Source organism: Lepidothrix coronata, unplaced genomic scaffold (assembly GCF_001604755.1).
Source record: "Lepidothrix coronata isolate B3197 unplaced genomic scaffold, Lepidothrix_coronata-1.0 Scaffold180, whole genome shotgun sequence".
NCBI classification, from domain to species: domain Eukaryota; kingdom Metazoa; phylum Chordata; class Aves; order Passeriformes; family Pipridae; genus Lepidothrix; species Lepidothrix coronata.
The window spans coordinates 2,231,190-2,248,027 of record NW_016690360.1 but is presented as its reverse complement, the minus strand read 5'-3'; the positions used below and the strand labels follow the sequence as shown (position 1 = coordinate 2,248,027).

At 47.8% G+C, this 16,838-nt stretch overlaps 1 protein-coding gene across 2 annotated transcripts in view; it reads right to left on the bottom strand.

Moving 5' to 3' along the window:
* Positions 1-2,209: 2,209 nt before the first annotated feature.
* Positions 2,210-16,838, bottom strand: part of LUZP1 (leucine zipper protein 1) — a 38,088-nt gene continuing 23,459 nt past the window's right edge. For both annotated transcript variants that reach the window (XM_017830560.1, XM_017830561.1), the window contains exons 2-4: positions 12,499-15,768; positions 8,246-8,410; positions 2,210-6,756 (exon numbers count right to left, since the gene is read on the bottom strand). In XM_017830560.1, coding sequence (XP_017686049.1) covers positions 6,721-6,756; positions 8,246-8,410; positions 12,499-15,660 — 3,363 coding nt within the window. In that variant the 5' untranslated portion in view covers positions 15,661-15,768 and the 3' untranslated portion in view covers positions 2,210-6,720. The remainder of the gene's footprint in view (positions 6,757-8,245; positions 8,411-12,498; positions 15,769-16,838) is intronic.

The window sequence follows — 16,838 nt, the reverse complement described above, 5'->3', positions numbered from 1 at the left end:
TCCTCCTGCTTGGAAAGCTCTGGCACAGGGCTGACTCCTGGTGCAGTAACGCTGGCTGGCTGTGATCCTCTCTGTCTTAATGTGCAGCAGATCCAATGACACCCTTTGCCCACCTGGCATCTGTGACACCAGGCTCGTGGCAACCATCAACTGCTCCTAGAACCTTCACCTAACTCCAACAGACACTTGTATTCCTGATTATCTCCTACTGTTCTGGGATTAGCCTGTAAATTGTCTGTGCCCTCTCTATGGCCCATCTTTAAGGACGGGTCCATGTGCCACAAGTGGTGTGAATACATTCCAAGAAGCCAGCAGAGGGGGTGGCAGGAAGCTTCAGCACAAGTAGGATGGTGGTTAGAATCAGTATATGAACTGGAAATCATTTGGATGTATTATTTGTCTCAATTTTGTAAGCCTCTGTGACAAGAAACTGAAAACAATTATGTCCATCTGTGCAACTGCCAAAAGCAAGCAATGAGTCTGGGTTTCAGATCCTTGGACTGAAAAGCATGTTACTGAAGATACTAACAAGGATGTTGGGAACAGGATGGCTGGATATAGGCAGGCAGCATGCCCTGTGCTGGTGAGAAGCAGTGTTGCATGCTAAAGGCATCAAGAGGTCAGCGGGGCTGGCTCCGGAGCGACTGGGTGTTCCCCACCTCTCTACAGGGCTGTGAGCACTGGGCTTGTTCTGTCCATTGGGGTGGTGGTAATGATGTTGAACAGCTATTTTACAAGGTCAGGAATCGCAGCGAAGGGGAGCTGTCGGCTGCCTCTGCAGCTTGGGTACACGCTGCTCTGGGTGTGATGCCGGAGGTAAATGTGCGACACTGCTTTGCCATCTGTGAACAGCTGATCAGGAACCCAGGGCAGGAGCAGGAATGACCTGGGCATGGGCAGCACACAGGATCTGGCTCAACATCTCACCATTAAATAGAGCAGCAACCTTCTCACAGGTGTGACTAAAGCAGAGAGGTTTGCGTCTGAAATAACAAGAGAGTACACCTGTTTGTAGGCAACAGGAGGATCACCTAAACCCACCAAAGCAAGCAGATGTGACTAATTAAAAAGATCACAATAAAAAAAGTCTTTGGAAAAAGTGAAATTTCCTGGCTTTTAAGCAGCAATGCCATGGTGGGTGGCCAGTGGTCCAGTTCACGTTCCTCACTGTCCCCACGTAGCAGTGGTGAACCTGGCCTTGAACCACAAGGCCAGATTTGGCAGCAGATTTGGCAGCTTTGGAGAATAACGCTTCACTAACATGTTTACAGGTCTCTGCTGCTCTTAGCAGGCCAGACACAGCAGCATTTGTGTTGTAGCTACAGTTAAACAACCACCTCTTTAATGATGCTCAGTAGCTGCCTGTGTGAACTGGGACAGAAAGGGCTCAGAGCCAAGCCAGAAGTTAGTTTTCTTAGACAAATATTTAACGGAGGGTATCTCTGTAGGACTTCACCTCGCATTAATGGGCTCTAACCAGGGAGCAGCAGCTGAAGCGACAGCTATGGATGGCTCCTAAAATGTCTGTCCATAATAACAACTCATTTCATAGAGCTGCTGGAAACATATCCTGTTTTGCAAACCGAATAATCCAGACACAAGGAAAATAATTTTGTCTATAAACTGTGGTACCCCCCCTTACAAATCAACGTATTTCAAGTTATAGTCACAGGGGCTCATCCTGAATGTGACAGGTGCTAATTGTACCTGTATCTGTGCTAACTATACCTGCACATGAGAAATAGAAATCATGAAGGAGATTTGCCACTTGTACTGACCTCTGTATCCTCCAGTGCCTTCCAGGTGATGAACGGATCCTGGTTTCACTACAATCAATACTGACGGAGTGAAAGAGCTCTAAGCAAGTGGTGGCTTCTTTCCCTCTGTAGTAACACCCTTGTTCCCCCACTCTCAGCAATGCCATGTTGAGCTCATCCAGCCACAGTGGAGAGTGGCTGTGTGCAACTGGTTGTGCTGTGTATGCACTGTCCATGCCCAAAATGCAGCCTGGAATGGGTGTGTGAGATATGCCTCAACACAGGCACAGAATGAAGCACAAGGTGCTCACTGACCCACACACACACACACTCTGCTGCCAACCAGGGCTGCCTCAACGCCTCACCGAGGGGCAGCAACACCCCTCAGCAACAGGACTTGCAGAGGTTCAGCTGGAAACACCACATCACACACACGTAAAAAGAGAAGTGTTTATTGGTTATATACTGTAGCGCTGACAGTGTTTGAGTCAGGAGAGACATGCAGATAAGTGTGTGTTTACATTTGGCATGCAGACTAAGAGCACTGTGTCACTTGAAGGAGGTGAGCACCATCAGTATCCACTGCATGGGCAGCGTAGGGAGGAAAGCACTGGCTTTCCTCTACTCAGCATGCTGAGACAGGCAAGTTCTGAAAGGGTGGAACAGTGCTGATAGCTCTATTTTGGACACAAAAGTTTGTTTTAGGGATAAAGGCAATACTGTTACCCTGGAAAATTTGCTTAACTTAGATGAATATGTGATTATGAAAAGATTTCTTGCATTATTTGTCTTCTAACTAAGCTGCCCCAGCCCAAATATATGTTTGCAAATACAAAAAAATAGATTTATTCTCTTAAAAATACATTCCATGCAGCCTGGAGTGCTGCTTCCCCAAGGCAGGAGCTGGGACTGCACATGGGGCAGCCCAGGAGGATGATCCTTTGGGAGACGGGTTCTGACCATCAGAGGCATCTGCAAACAATGGCTTTGTGTTCTGTTGCACACAGCACAGCCCGTGGGAGGCTGGCCTGGAGCAGGGCCCTGATCACTCCAACGCTGTGCAAGGGTGGCAGAGATAAGGTCTACTATGTTAGAGATGACACCAATATGACTATTGCTTTGATCCGTAGTTAGGAAATGTGCTTGTGTCAAGTGTCTCTTGAAGCACTGAGGTGCACCACCCCACCCTGTGCTTCCTGCTCTTTTCCCTTGCTGGAGGTCCCATCTGTGGGAGGGCCACAGGGCTCCCCTCAGCCAGGCCCACTGCCCAGCACCAGTGGGCACATGGCCAAGCTGTCACACCCATGTTCCCCGAGCGGCTGGAGAGGCAGCTCTGCACGCTGCAGAGGTGTTTCTGGGTGTGAAGGAAGCCGTTCTGTGAAGCAGCAAGCTGCTGCCCCTCAGGCTGGCACCAGCCCTTCTGGGGAAAGCCACTGGCTCTCCAAAAGGGACCAGCAGCTCAAGGTCCTTGGGAGCAGCGAGCACTGACACACTCCCTCTGTACAGCAAATACATTTACAACTTTGGAATTACCCAAGGGCTCGATGCGTGGCCTTGCGCATCATCAAGCCTACTGAAAAGCCGGTTATATTTATATGCTAAAATTACAAATACTTCTTCAGTGATGGCAATATTTACACATATACTCTATTTTACAGCTGTTCAAAAAAAGTGTGCAATTTGAGTAAACACATTGTGTTTCCTGAAGTCATTGCTATAAGGTTAATAATACAATCAGCTCCTATTGCACTCATTGACAAGAGGGCATGGCCCCTTTCTGTTCTAGGGAGGGTTTTCTTTCTCAGATTTAATCTTGGTTGTGGTAAAAACAACCAGTGTGACATCTGTGTCCAGTATTTACAAGCAGTGAGACTGAGTCTAGAGCAGGAGTTCAACGTATCTGCTGTAAAATATTGAACAAATGACTGAGGCAGCTGGAGAAAGGAGAGATGTTACCTTGTGAGAAGCACTTGAGGAGAGCAGACAGTGCCCAGCAGCTCTGCATTGCTGGGGCAGCAGCTGTGGATAAACCAGCTGAGCAGCAAGGTGAAGTCCTCTAGTTGCTCCAGCAAAGCCTGGTCCTGGATGACAGAAGTGGAAAACCCAACAGCTATTGTTGCTGGTGGTTCTTTCCTTGCAATTTAGACACAGGGGTTCCTGGGTGAGCTGTGGGGTTGAAAAGCTGATGAATAAGCCAGTGTTTTGTGGGTAGGCACAGGGAAACCTGTGTTTAGCCTGCATTTCGTGTCACAGGGATGCAGAGACTTCCTGGCCAGGACTGAAACCAGTTCCCTTGGATGGAGCTTTGGGAGCACCATGCGAAGCTGTATCCGTATCAAGAAGACGAGGAGAGGGCTGGTAGATGAGTAGGGGTGTCCCGTGGGATGTGGACCAATGTCCTGCAGCAGGATGGGGTGGGGACTGGGAGGAAAGCCATTCAGTTGCTGCCCAAAGCAATACTTGTACAGTGCAGTACATGCTGTCCCGCGGTGTGTAGACAAGCTGCAGGTCCTGGGCAGCAGTGACCCAGGGCAAGGGGAGCCCCCCAACACGCCAGCTCTCTGGAGGCGCAACCGCAATGCCCACGGTGACTGTGACTGGTACAGGTTATACAGCTGGAGAGCTGCTTAGCAGCAGGTTCGGGAACGCACAGAGAGGGAAATTATCCCTGTGACAACTGAAGAGGCAGCTACATGCCAAGATGCTTCCCAGCTGCTCCCAGGTTAAGCAAGCAGGTACTGCGTGAGGCATTTGGACTGCTGAGACAGCAGGTTTAGTTTTGAGGGGAACATGAAAAGAAGGGGTAAAGAGAGGCAGCACTCTGCGGTGGACAGGCTGCAGCAGCAGTGCTGAGCTGGGCACTGCTGGGCAGGCTGCAGGGCTGGATCTGCTGTGGGGGCAGCACAGCATCGGGAGGCAAGTGCTGCTGGCAATCCATCTGATTTTGGGTGGTGGCAGTGATCCTGACATACAGTGAGTGCTGAGCAGAGCAGGGTGCTTAGGAGGGACATGGCCATTGCACAGGATTGTTACAAAGAAACTGTGGTTTCAGATTGAACAATCTGCAAGGATTTCCAATCCTTCCTGATAAACACATGGGGAAGCAGTTCAGAAATCTGAATTTAGCTTCAGAATTTCACTTTCTTTTAGTTTGGATTTTGAATTTAAATTTTTTCCCCATTATCTTGTTCTACTAGCACTGTTACCATGTCAATGGTAACAGAGAGTGGTTCATATAATTTATTTTAATATAATTTAAAGATTATTACAGAGCTGCCACTCAGTACTAATTTAGAAGCATTATCTTTTTGTCTTGTTATGCAATTTGAGACTTATACATCATGACATATAAAAGAATAAAACGAAGGGTTAAAAATATGAATTTGGGAAAACATCTCAAAAATTGCAAAAGGAAACACTTTTTTTCAAAAATAATTTTTCCCTTCCTCCAAACAATCTTCATAAAAAAATAATCATGTGTTTTCATAGATATTTTGCAGCCAGGGAGGAGCTGCAGCACAGGGATGCGCAGTACAGGCAGGCACACAGCTGTGGTACCTGCTTCTCTGGAGGCGGGATATGGGAATGAGTGTGGGGTGCAACTCAGACATGGGAGCTGCTGGGTGCAGCTCTTTCCACAGGACCTCAGAAACGGATCAGGGACCTTTTCCTTCTGGCGTATTATCCCTGTCCCTCTGCAGAAAAGCACAAGCAGCAGGAAGCACTGGGGGGGGTCAGTGCTGTTTGTGTACAGGCCAGCCCAGCAGCTGGGGGGGTGGAATAGAAAAGAAGGACTAGCCAAGCCCTGCCTGTGCAAGCCAGGAGCAATAACCCTGCTCAGGGCAGATGTTGCTCCAGCACCTGAGCACCTCCTGGAGCTGCAGGGGCAGTGTCTGCCTGACAGTGACACCAACTGCATTCCGTGGCCTGGGGGCACTGAGAGGGGGACACATCTCTGTATTTGAAGCAGTCTCTGACCACACTTGAGTCCCAGGCACAGTAGATGGCAGATAGAGCACAGATCGAGGCTGTAACCATACTGGAGATCAGCTTAGGGTTCAATCCTGCTGTCTCCACTCTGTTTTGGGAAGGAACAAGGACATTCTGCTTGTCTGTGAGGAAAAGCACTTGTTTGTTTTTCTCTTATGGCTCAACTGCTAAAAATGAGCTGCAGAGCTGTTGCCTGCAGAGTGTGACAGACATAAAGCTTCAGGTAAATGGCACTCCAGTCCCAGGCAGGAGGAACTGTTGCTGCTGCAACACTGGTTTGGCTCACTGGATGACTTCTTGGTGCGGGATCTCAACTGGTGATGAGTAGGTCATGCAAGGCTCATTGCAGAGACTGACAGCAACAGGGAACAAACTGCTTCTAAACAACATTTTCTGTTCTCCTTCCCTCTCAATGTGTAAAGGAACAAGCAACCAGTGGGGAATGGTCTCCTCCTGCCTAGAGAAAGAGGGTGCTGGGAACACTGAGGTGACCACTACCCCAGCCAAAAGGGGGTATTAGGAGAATGCAAAATGTCTCTAGGAACTGAAAGCTTTCAATTGTGGAGGACAGCTGTCATGGGCTGGATGTAGTCATAGGGACACTGCTGGGATCTTGTGTGAATGTAAGTGGTTAACAAAAAATTCTCTCTTGTCCAGGGAGTACCATTGTTCAGAGAGGCTATGTAGTCAGAGTTTCCATATGGAGACAGACTTATCATCCTACATGGAAGATTAAGATTGCAGGTACAGAGATGAGAAAAGGGAGTCCCCTGAGCAAAGTCTCTGCAGCTGCCTCTTCAGCAATGAAGAAGAATTCACTGGTAAAGCTCCTGTACCTTTCAAATCGCATTACAAAACTGGTTTCAGACTAGCTGAAGCCTCTGGAGAGGTTACAAACAGGTGTGATGCCTGTGAGCTTGGTACTATTCTGCCTCTCGCTCCACTGTTTTCACTGACCAGAAGGGAATGCAGCTCATCTCCGAGATGTCCGGCAGGCCCGGGAAGTGCCCTGTAAGAGACAACCCACAGCGTCACAGACTGGCCAGGACCTGCAGCTGCCCCACAAGCATTTCTACTCTGCGGAAAAGGATTGCAAATGCCTTTGGCAACTACCCCAAATCCCACCAGGATCCCAGTCCAATGGTGAGGTGGGGAAGAGCAGTGACAGGATGGGTTTGGAAGACAGAGGTTCTGCCAGCTGGGAATAAACCCAAAGCAAAGGGACCTGGCCCTGCCTCACGTAGCTTTTTTTATGCTGTAGGATACCCCACACCCATCTCCACATCCAGCATCTGGGTCCTGGAAGTGGGATGCAGAACACCTGACAACAGAGGCGCTGGAGTTGATTTAATGTCAGAGCACACCTTTTGTGGTGTTCAGGCTTCTGCTACAGCTGGTGGAGGTCTGGGCAAGACAGCAGACCCAGATGATGGTGTGTATGTTACAGGGATGTTACCCAAGTTTATATTTGCTGTTGATCCAGTCTGTGCAGACAAAGAAAGCACAACACAGTCTCAGGTATAGGACTCTGCACCGGGCCAGGTGAATATTACCTACGTAACACCTCTTGATGAACACATAAGAGCATTGTTGGGGTGCCTCTTTCCTCAGCTACCCACAAGGACAGTGTCAGTTCACTAACCTCTGCTGCCAACACTACCTTTCTTCAAGTGCCAGTCTGCGAAGGTCAGCTGGGACCATGGACCTCTGGGATCTTAATTCTGTAGCACTCACCATAAGGTATGACTCTGTAGGGCATTCAGCTGCCTTGCTGCAGTCCTGCTGCTCTCATGGCAAGACTCAGCAACTGTGCATGTCCAGTGACATACACTGGCAACGGGTTTGGGGTCTTACGTATTTCCTGCTGTAGACGATCCATAAATTGAAAGATACACTTTGCTCTCGGCAGCTGCACAGGCCAAGAGGGAATGCCAGGAGAAAAAGGAAGTCTTTTGTACAGACACAAGCATGCCTGTGCACCTGAGAATTAATGTCTGCCTGGACCTCTATATCCTCAGAAGGAAGCCCCTTGTGAAGAGGCTGTAATACACACTTTTTTCATATTTCAGACAATAAGTCATAGTCACTACAATGTGGGCCATTTTGCAGTTGTGTGTCCAGAAGAATGTATTTTAGGAAGCAGAGCAGCAAGTATGTAGCAGCAGAGAAGCACTCCAGTAATACAGCAGCCAGCTGAAGCTGGGACTCCGCTTTTGTCTCTCTAAATGTTTTTTTCCATCCCTGATTGACTCGTGTACCACAGCATGACTAGATGCAGTGCCTCTTAGTCCTTGGAGAATATTTTTAGCCATAAAGCTAGCTGAAACAAGTTTACAACAGAAAATACAGCAGCCATTCCACCCCTGGGAAGTGCTAACTTCAGACTGGATTTTTTCTACAAGGTATACTTTCTTTTTGGACAAGCTCTCTAAGTTATGTTACTCGGAGGTCAGTTCAGATATTGGCTTCTTGCTTTGTAACTACCTCCCCTCACATACCTGCTCCTCTGCTTGAAGACCTGGTTGTGCAGGGGAGTTGGATTCAGGGTCCTGCAGCTCCACCTTGGTGGCTGGCCTTTTCCCTGGAATGTCAGCCTGTAAGAGGTACTCAGAAGAGCTGTACTGCTTCCTCCTGGAACTGGACACAAAATCCTTGCTTTCATCCTGTGCAAAGGAAAATAAAAAGGGTTGGGACCTGGGGACTCTAAAGAGCCTGGAATAACGCTGGGCTTCTAGTCCTGGGTTTGTGGTGTGAGGTACTGTCTTGAGTCCCTTTGGCAAGGAGGGACTTGGGGCACCAGACCAGCTATGGCATGGCCTCACTTATGTACTATTTCATAAAGATTTTTTAAAAAATCCAGTAATTTTAACCCAAGTTATGGATGTAGAATCACAAAACAGAATAGATCCCTTGGACAAGGTTACCGAGGTCCAAGGAAAGATGAAACCACTGATGTGATGTAGCTGGGTGCTTAAGTAGAAGCTTATGTGGAGTCAGCAGGAGTGAAAAGATGATGGATGCTGTGTTAGGTTTGCGTGGCCAGGTTTTGGTAGGGGGGGAGCTACTGGGCTGGCTTCTGTGAGAAGCTGCTAGAAGCTTTCCCCATGTCCATCAAAGCCAGTGCCAGCTGGCTCCAAGATAGACATGCCACTGGCCAAGGCTGAGCCAATCAGAGAAAGTAACAGCATCTCTATGATAACATATTTAATAAGGAAAAAAAGTCACTGTACAGAAGTAATTGTGGCCAGGGAAGAGAGGAGTGAGAATATGTGAGAAACAGCTCTGCAGACACCAAGGTCAGTGCAGAAGGACAGGGAGGAGGTGCTCCAGGCACTGGAGCGGAGATTCCCCTGCAGCCCATGGTGAAGACTGTGGCGAAGCAGTCTTCTGCGGCCCGTGGAGGTCCACAGGGGTGTTGAGATCCACCCGCAGCCTGTGAAGGAGCCCCTAATGCAGGTGGATCCCAAAGCTGTGACCATGTGGGAAGCCCACTATGGAGTAGGGTCCTGCTGACCTGTGAGGAGAGGAGCTCATATACTGGTAGGATTTGTGACCCCTTGGGGGACCTATGCTGGAGCAGCCTGTTCCTGAAGGACTGCACCTCATGGAAAAGTGACCCACGTTGGAAAAGTTCATGAAGAACTGTAGCCCAGGGCAGAGATCCCACGCTGGAGAAGGGGAAGGACTCCTCTCCTGGAGCAGTGGCAGAAACAACATGTGATGAACTGACTATAACCCCTATTACCCATCTCCTTACACTACTGGGGGTGAGGAGGTGGAGTCCTGGAAGTAGAAAGGGGAGTCCAGGAAGGAGGAAGGTGTAGGGGGAAGGTGTTTTTAAGATTTGTTTTACTTCTCATTATCCTGCTCTAATTTTGATTGGTAATAAATTCAATTAATTTCTCCAAGTCAAGTCTCTTTTTGCTTGTGACAGTAATCTGTGAGTGATCTCTCCCTGCCCTTATCTCCCCTCATGAACTTTTCATCATATTTTCTCTCCTGTGTCCAGTTACAGAGAGGAGTGATCGAGGGGCTTTGGTAGGAGCCTGGCATCCAGCCAGGGTCAACCCGTCACAGATGCACTGCACATCAGTCCCCAAAGCAGGGGAGAGAAGGGGCGAGAGGCAGCACATCCCTGGACGTTGTCAGGGATGAGCCACCCATCATAAGAAGGTATGAGGGCTTCCTTTGAAGACAAGCCTGCCTTTAAGGTTTTGTCTAATATGTGCAGCACACAGCCCAGCTCCAGTTCTATTAACGTCAGAGGCATAAGAAAACTACGCATTCATCTGGCATTGCTGCTGCTCATCTGCTCACTGCCTGCCAGTGCCTTCGCACTAATTTTCATCAGTCAAACATCAGATCAGAGAAATATCGACTTCACTATCTGAACCATGAAGCCCAACAGAATGACTGCTCAAGGTCTTGTGTTGCCTCAGGTCTTTAGGGAGCTTGAGGAGGTTGACCGCCAGCACCAGAGGGAGCTGGTCCCCAGGCTGCAGCACCCATCCTGCTCCCTGGAGCTCCCAAAGCAGTGTTACAGAGAACTGCTGCTTCTGCAGCACAGGTATTGCAAAGGACTGTCAATAACTCCTGTAGCTTCATCAGGGACATTTGCCTACATCAGCAGCAAGGAAGGGAAGGCTGCAATGGAGGAGAGGCACACGGATTTTGGCAAAACCAGCACAGGTCTTGTGTTTCCCAAATAAGATTGTTAAGGGAATCTCCACTGTGGACAGCAGAGCTGGAAAGAGATGACAGCAATACCTGCACAGGACAGCTGAATGTCAGCACAGATCAGTGCCCAGCCTTCTGCCAGAGAAACAGCTACATCTTTAAATGAAACATAAATCCCAGCAGAAACAGCCTGCTGTGATATGAGGCATATTATAAGCCTGAAGATACACTTCAAAGGGTTCTTTTCCAAGGGCATATGCAATAATTTAAGTTGCCCAAATACATACCATTTGGTATATCTAGTACACCTATGTATCTACAGTCTTTTAGGTTAACTTCATACTCCTCATTTACAAGCTAAAAACATACTTAATGACCAAGAATTCAGGTTTGTGACTACGTAGTGTCAAGGGTGAGTTTATTGCAAAGTGATGCAGAGAGAGACTGCATCAGAGAGACTGAGCTCAACTCTTAACAGCCCTGTGTGAACTAACGACGCGGTTGCTCTCCTTACTGCCTGTCCCTGGAGACATGGGCAAGGCTGGAAGCCAGCTAATCCTTGGGATAACTTGGGATAACCACACAGAGGTCAGGTTGCGCTGTGAGGTACACTTCAGCTGCTGTGAATGTACACCACATAGCTGGCAAATTTGATTTGACAGTGACCTTGAGAGCACCTGCAGAACATACTGCAGAGCTACACTCAGCCCTGGGTGGGCTGTCAGGGGGAAAATGGAAAAGAAATCAGTGCCTACTGTTTACAGCTCCATGACCAACCACATGTGAACCCAGCTGCAAGTGGAGAGAGTCAAGTCAGCTGTGAGAGTTAAGGTTGTGGGTGCTGTGAATTGAAACTCCTGGGATAAAGGGAGGCCCAGGAATGGATCTCCCATTTCCCAAGCACATAAGCTGTTGTTATGCAAAAGGGCAACTTCAATCATATCAGCTCTGCTTGGATTCATGAAAGAGCAGTACAGATTGCCTGTGACCCACCCTGGCCAGGGAGACGATGTATTCTCAGTGTCACAATATAGCTGGAAGGCCAGCCTGCGCTTTGTAACACGAAGTGACAGGCTCTCTGCAAAGCAGAGCACAAATTCTTGTGTGCTTCTCATCATCAGAGAAGTAGAAGAGAAGTTTTGAAAATGTAAAACTCCTTTCCTATCTCCACCGCCTCATCTTCGTCAATGCCAGAATCTTTCAGTTAGGAATCTGTCCCCTCTGTCACCAGCACTGTTGGATAACCCAGCTGGGTTTTTCCTGCAGACTGGCAATGGCAGCAGCTGCTCAGAGCAGTGCTAAATGAATAGCAGAGGCAGGAGTTGCAGCAAGAACTAGTGTGGTGTTTAATGGCCCGGAGGGCAGTGAGCTCACTTGAAATCTGCCAGAGCCTGCAGCTCCAGTGGCAAACACAGCTCACCAGACCAGATATCTACATGTGTCACTGCTTTGAGGGACACCCCTCATTGGTACCAGCCAAAGGAACAGGAAAAGAGCACAGCCATCCTTGTAGAATATGGGCACAGACCAAGGAGGGAGCAGCCTTGTGTTACCAGCTACCACTCATCTGTTTAGGAAATGCCCAGGGAGCATTTCCAGACCAGAGTCTGGTTTCACGTGAGGAAACCATGCAGCTCTTACCAAAAAGAGCTCTATCTCTACAGCTGCCATTAGAGCTACAGCTCTGCCTGAGGTACAACCCCACTCAAGTCTGCTCACTTCCAGCATTTTTTCATTGCTACTCCAAGTCAAAAATGCCATGCAAAGCCACTCTGAAAAGCATACCATGTCCTACTTAAGCTACGACTATGTCTTCTCTAATCTTGGCAAGACTAAATGCTACTATGTAGTTATTCATAGGGCAGTACAAGACCCAAAGCAGATGGATCTATTTCAGTAAGGCTAAATCTGGTAATTCACATATGAGATGCCGCACTGAAGATAGCAGGAGCTGGGAGAGGCAGCACTTAGGAAATAAGCTGTAAGAATTTCAAATCACGCATCCTACAACTACCAGGCAACGTGGAAAACCTCATCAACTGAAAGAGAAGAGTGTTGAACACAGGATACTTACAGGTAGCGCAGTCCGGTGCCAAGCAGCAGCTGCTGTAGGATCACTTGCATAGCTCCTGCGTGTCAGCAGTTCAGATGCACTTAAGTTACTTTTGGTCCTTCGGGACCCCAGTTCAGGGGCACTCCAAGAATTAGCTGTGGCACTGGTCCTTGCTGAGGCCTGCTCCAGGGAGTCTGTTCTTGCACTATTCCCTTCCACTTCGGAGAGGTCCACTGAGGACCTACACAAGTTTGTAGTACTGGAAGCTGCACTTTTCTCCACTTCAGTTTGAGAGTCCTCCAGGGAATGTAAGCCTTGTCTTGTTCTCCAGGAACTTCTCATAGCGGCATGCTTTGTTTCAGATGAAGCTGCATCTGAAGAGCCATGGCTCTTCCAGCTGATTGTCTCTGAAGGCAGTTCACTGTTCCTCTCTGTGAGTTCAGAAGTCTTTAGCATAATGCTGCTTCTGGAGACCACTGTTTCAGCTTTACTTCTCGGCACTGCCTCTCCACTTCTGTCCATCTCAGATAATTTCAAAGCACTTTTATTAATCGATATCTCAAAGGGTGTGGGGACATTGTTTGTTATTGATGGTGAAGGCTCATTTGAGGCTGCTCTGATGTTGCTGCTGGTAACATGCCTTTCCTTTGCTGGTATATCTGCAGTGGTCCTTGGAGCTGTTGGCTCAGAAGGGAAGATTGTGATGCTGCTTGTCATTTTATTTGTTACCATTTTAAAAACAGACTTCTGTTTTTCTGACTCTGCCCCTGAAACAGTCCCTCCCATGACTGCCTTCATATCCTTCTCAACAATTGCAGGTTTAATGATGGCTTTTGACCTCAGAGCTTCTCTCGGGCTGAACGACCTTCTGGATTTCAATCCTCCAGTGCTGGCATCCGATGGTTTTATACACTTGGTGGAGTCTTCATCATTTACAGTGTTTTTCTCATTTTCAAAAAGTGATGCTCTAAAAACTCCTCTAGAATTGGAGAACTGCTTGGAACTGACTTTCTTTCTTGTCTCAAAATCTGACTGAGTGGTTGTTTTTTTGCCTCTTCCTGATTCTTCATCTGAATTAAGCTTTTCCTGGTTACTCTGGATTGTCTTGGAGTCAGTTTTTAAACCCACGTTTACATGATCTGTTGCTGAACTTGAAGACTGCTCTGTCTCTTCTTTATCAAAACCTGTGAGAATCTGCAGAATGTCTTCCTGACTCCTGGAGCGATGGGAACGCTTTGTTAGTATTGAAAACTTCACACTTTCAAGAGATGTGTCTGTGACTTCTTTTTCCTGGGAGATTATTGCCCTTTTAGCCCTCCCCTCCAAGGGCTGTCTGTGTGATGCAGCAAAAGTGTTCACTGCTTCTACTTTACAGCCAGCAGAGTCTGAGGCTGACACATGGGAGGACAGATGGTACCTGTATGCCGAAGCTGTGCCATTGGAAGAGGTGTGGTTACCCCTTGCGAGCTGCGTGTCCCCCGTGCAGTCACTAACTTCAGCCTGGCTTGTTTTCAGCTTCTCAGCCAAAGAAACCATTGATTCTTCTTTGCTTGACTTTTCATCCCGTGTGTCAGCACCATTTTGGCAGCTGCCACGGAGCACCTGAGATGGCTTTTCAGCCTTGGATCTCAGGCTTGTGTCACCAACAGATTTGGAAGGTGCTTTCCAAGACTTCTGTTCCTGTGCAGCAGGAGGATATCGGCTGAGGACAGATGGCTGCTCTTTGGATCTCCTCCCCTCATTCTGCATGACGTAGCCTTCCTTCTGACCAGGAGAAATAGTGGAAACTAAAGATTTCTCTTCCAGTCTTTTTGTATCTGTGACAGCAGCGTCTGAAAGGGCAGATGCACCAGATGTTTTTCCCGCTTTTCTGTTCATTAAGCTTGAACTGGGCACCTGCTTACCACCATGGCTGTAACTGTCATTACTGACAGAGAAGTCTCTGTTCCGTGCTCTTTCCCGGCGCTGCTGTGGTGAGAGCTCCCTTGGCTTGTGCTTGGCAGCTGTCAAGTCAGCCGTGACACCTCTGTATTTAGGTCGGTCATGTTTTCCCCTGCTGGTAAAGCTTGTATCTTCGTTTTCAACCTCTCCGTTCTCCAGATCTTTCTGTTTTTTTATTTGCATTTTTATTTCTTCTAGCTGACCTGTTAAGAGTTTGTTTTTATTCTGTTCACTCAAGTAACTGTCTTGCAGGTCATTGTTTTTGGCTCTTACTTTTTTAAGTTCTTCTTCTAAAGATTCAAAACGTTTGATCTGAGTTTTAAGTTTCTCAATTTCTTGGGTGAGATCTTTCACTTTGTTGTCTTCCTGGTTTTTATTCTTTTGGTTTTCTGATTTATTCCTGGTTTCATTTTCTACATGTTTCAGGTAATCCACACTTCCCTTCCTCCTGGTCTCCTTAGAAGGCAGTGCAGAAGTCAAGTCATCTTCAATTCTCAAATCATTTCTGTCCAGGAGATTGTTGGATGACCTTTCTAGCAAGTTGGATGCATTTCTAGTTTGATCTGCCCTATTTAGTTTATTGTTTTGTTCTAGTTTCTGTGTTAGCTCCTGGATTATTTTTTCATTCTGCTTTTCTCTTTCATTAAAATGTTTTCTTTCTGTGATAAAGCTCATAGCTAAGGATTTCAGCTTTTCTAGCTCACCCGTTAAGCTCTGCTCAGTTTTATCTAGCCTGTCCTCAGATGCTTCCAGTTCTTTCACTTTCACTCTAAGTATTTCTAATTCTGTAGATATCTTTTTGGTCAAGTTCTTTTCTTCATTGAGGCTAAGACACAGCTGTGTACAGTCATTCTTGCTCCTCCCGAAGGCCTCCTCCAGCTTCTCCAGCTCTGCCATTCTCCTCTGAAGGTGTTCAATTTCTGACTTCAGCTCTCGAGTGAGGCTCTCCTCCTCTTCAAGTTTTTCTTTCATTAATCTGCAAAGCTCTTCAGCCTTTCTAATTTCTTCATCCTTGCCTTCAATCTTCAGTACTCTTTTCCGCAGGGCTTCGATGTCAGCCAGCATGCTGGAGTTGCTGCCTTCTGCCTGGATAACTTTGTCCTGGAGGTCAAGCAGTTCATCCTCTGCTTTCTGCAGATTTTTGGTTGCTTCCTCCAGTTCATCAAGGCGGCGACTAAGGCTCTGCAACTTGAAACGTAGGTGCCGATTTGAGGTTTCCTTGTAACCTGTAAATTCTGCCATGTTTATTTTATTTCTTTTAGGTGAAAGCTTTGCTTAGTCTGGGTGAACGGTGTAGACCTTGTGTATTTCTGGTACGTTATCGTTCCTTTGAACAGAGGCAATCTCACTCTGAAAGAAAAAATGTTATAAATCAATAGAAGAGCTCAGAATATAAAGTATTCTCACTATGTAAGCTCGACTATAAATGTTCATCTAAGTAACTTCTTAATTAAACACATTTCTGAGTGCTAAATTAGGAGAAATGAAACTGCAGAGAAGACCCACAGTCCACTTACTTCGGTTATACAGGGTTTCCAAAAATAGCTTGCTCCCAATATCTGAGGGCAGGAAGTGCCCTCCCCTGCTGGTCTGCACAGGCGGTTTGTGCACTACCAGCAGATTCTAACCCAGGGCTCCACAGTCAGTGCAGCTGCCTATGTGCAAGATCCCAGGCTGTAGAGGGTCATGCAGGACTCAGGTCCCTGTACATGGACACGCCCACACAGCAGACACCTCTCTTTTCAGCGCTGCACCAGCCTCCTGAAGATACCTTAGTGAAGAATATTCAGGATTTCAGAACCAGAAAAATGCAAGCCCCAGCCAGGTGGTAACCATTGAGGAGAGGGCAAGACCCCCATGCTGGCTTGCAGCTGGAGGGACTGGGAGCTGCTGCCATTCAGCACTGCCCATTGCTGCCAGGATTTCTCCTGCATCCTTGGCTGCTCAGCAGAAATCTTCCCCTGGGAAGGACACCATGCCAGTGGAGTTTCAGGTTTCTCCCTCCTCTTTCAAAAGCTGTCCTTGCTCTTGCCTGCCACCCACTCACCTACCCAGGAGATGAGCAGTTGCTTATGCCTCTCCCTGCTGCTGCTGCTGAGAGCAAGTATTGATTAAAACACACCGGCACACTCTTGATGTACTCAATGTGAACTCTTCCTAGCTCAGCTCAGAGCTGGTAGGATGTTTTTTAAACAGTCCCTCTGTGCTTGGCAGGGAGTAGCAGGGAAGGGGCCCTGGCCACACCAGAATGACCGCTGGGAGGACATGAAGTTCCCCTCTGGCAATCAGCATTACCACCGTCCTGTCCTGGGCCTGAGGCACAGCCCCAGTGAGTACCAGGGCTACTGCAAATGTGAGGAGAGGAAGGGTGACTGCAGCAGCTCTTTGACCTGTGCCCTTGCTCAGGCTGGCTGCCTTGG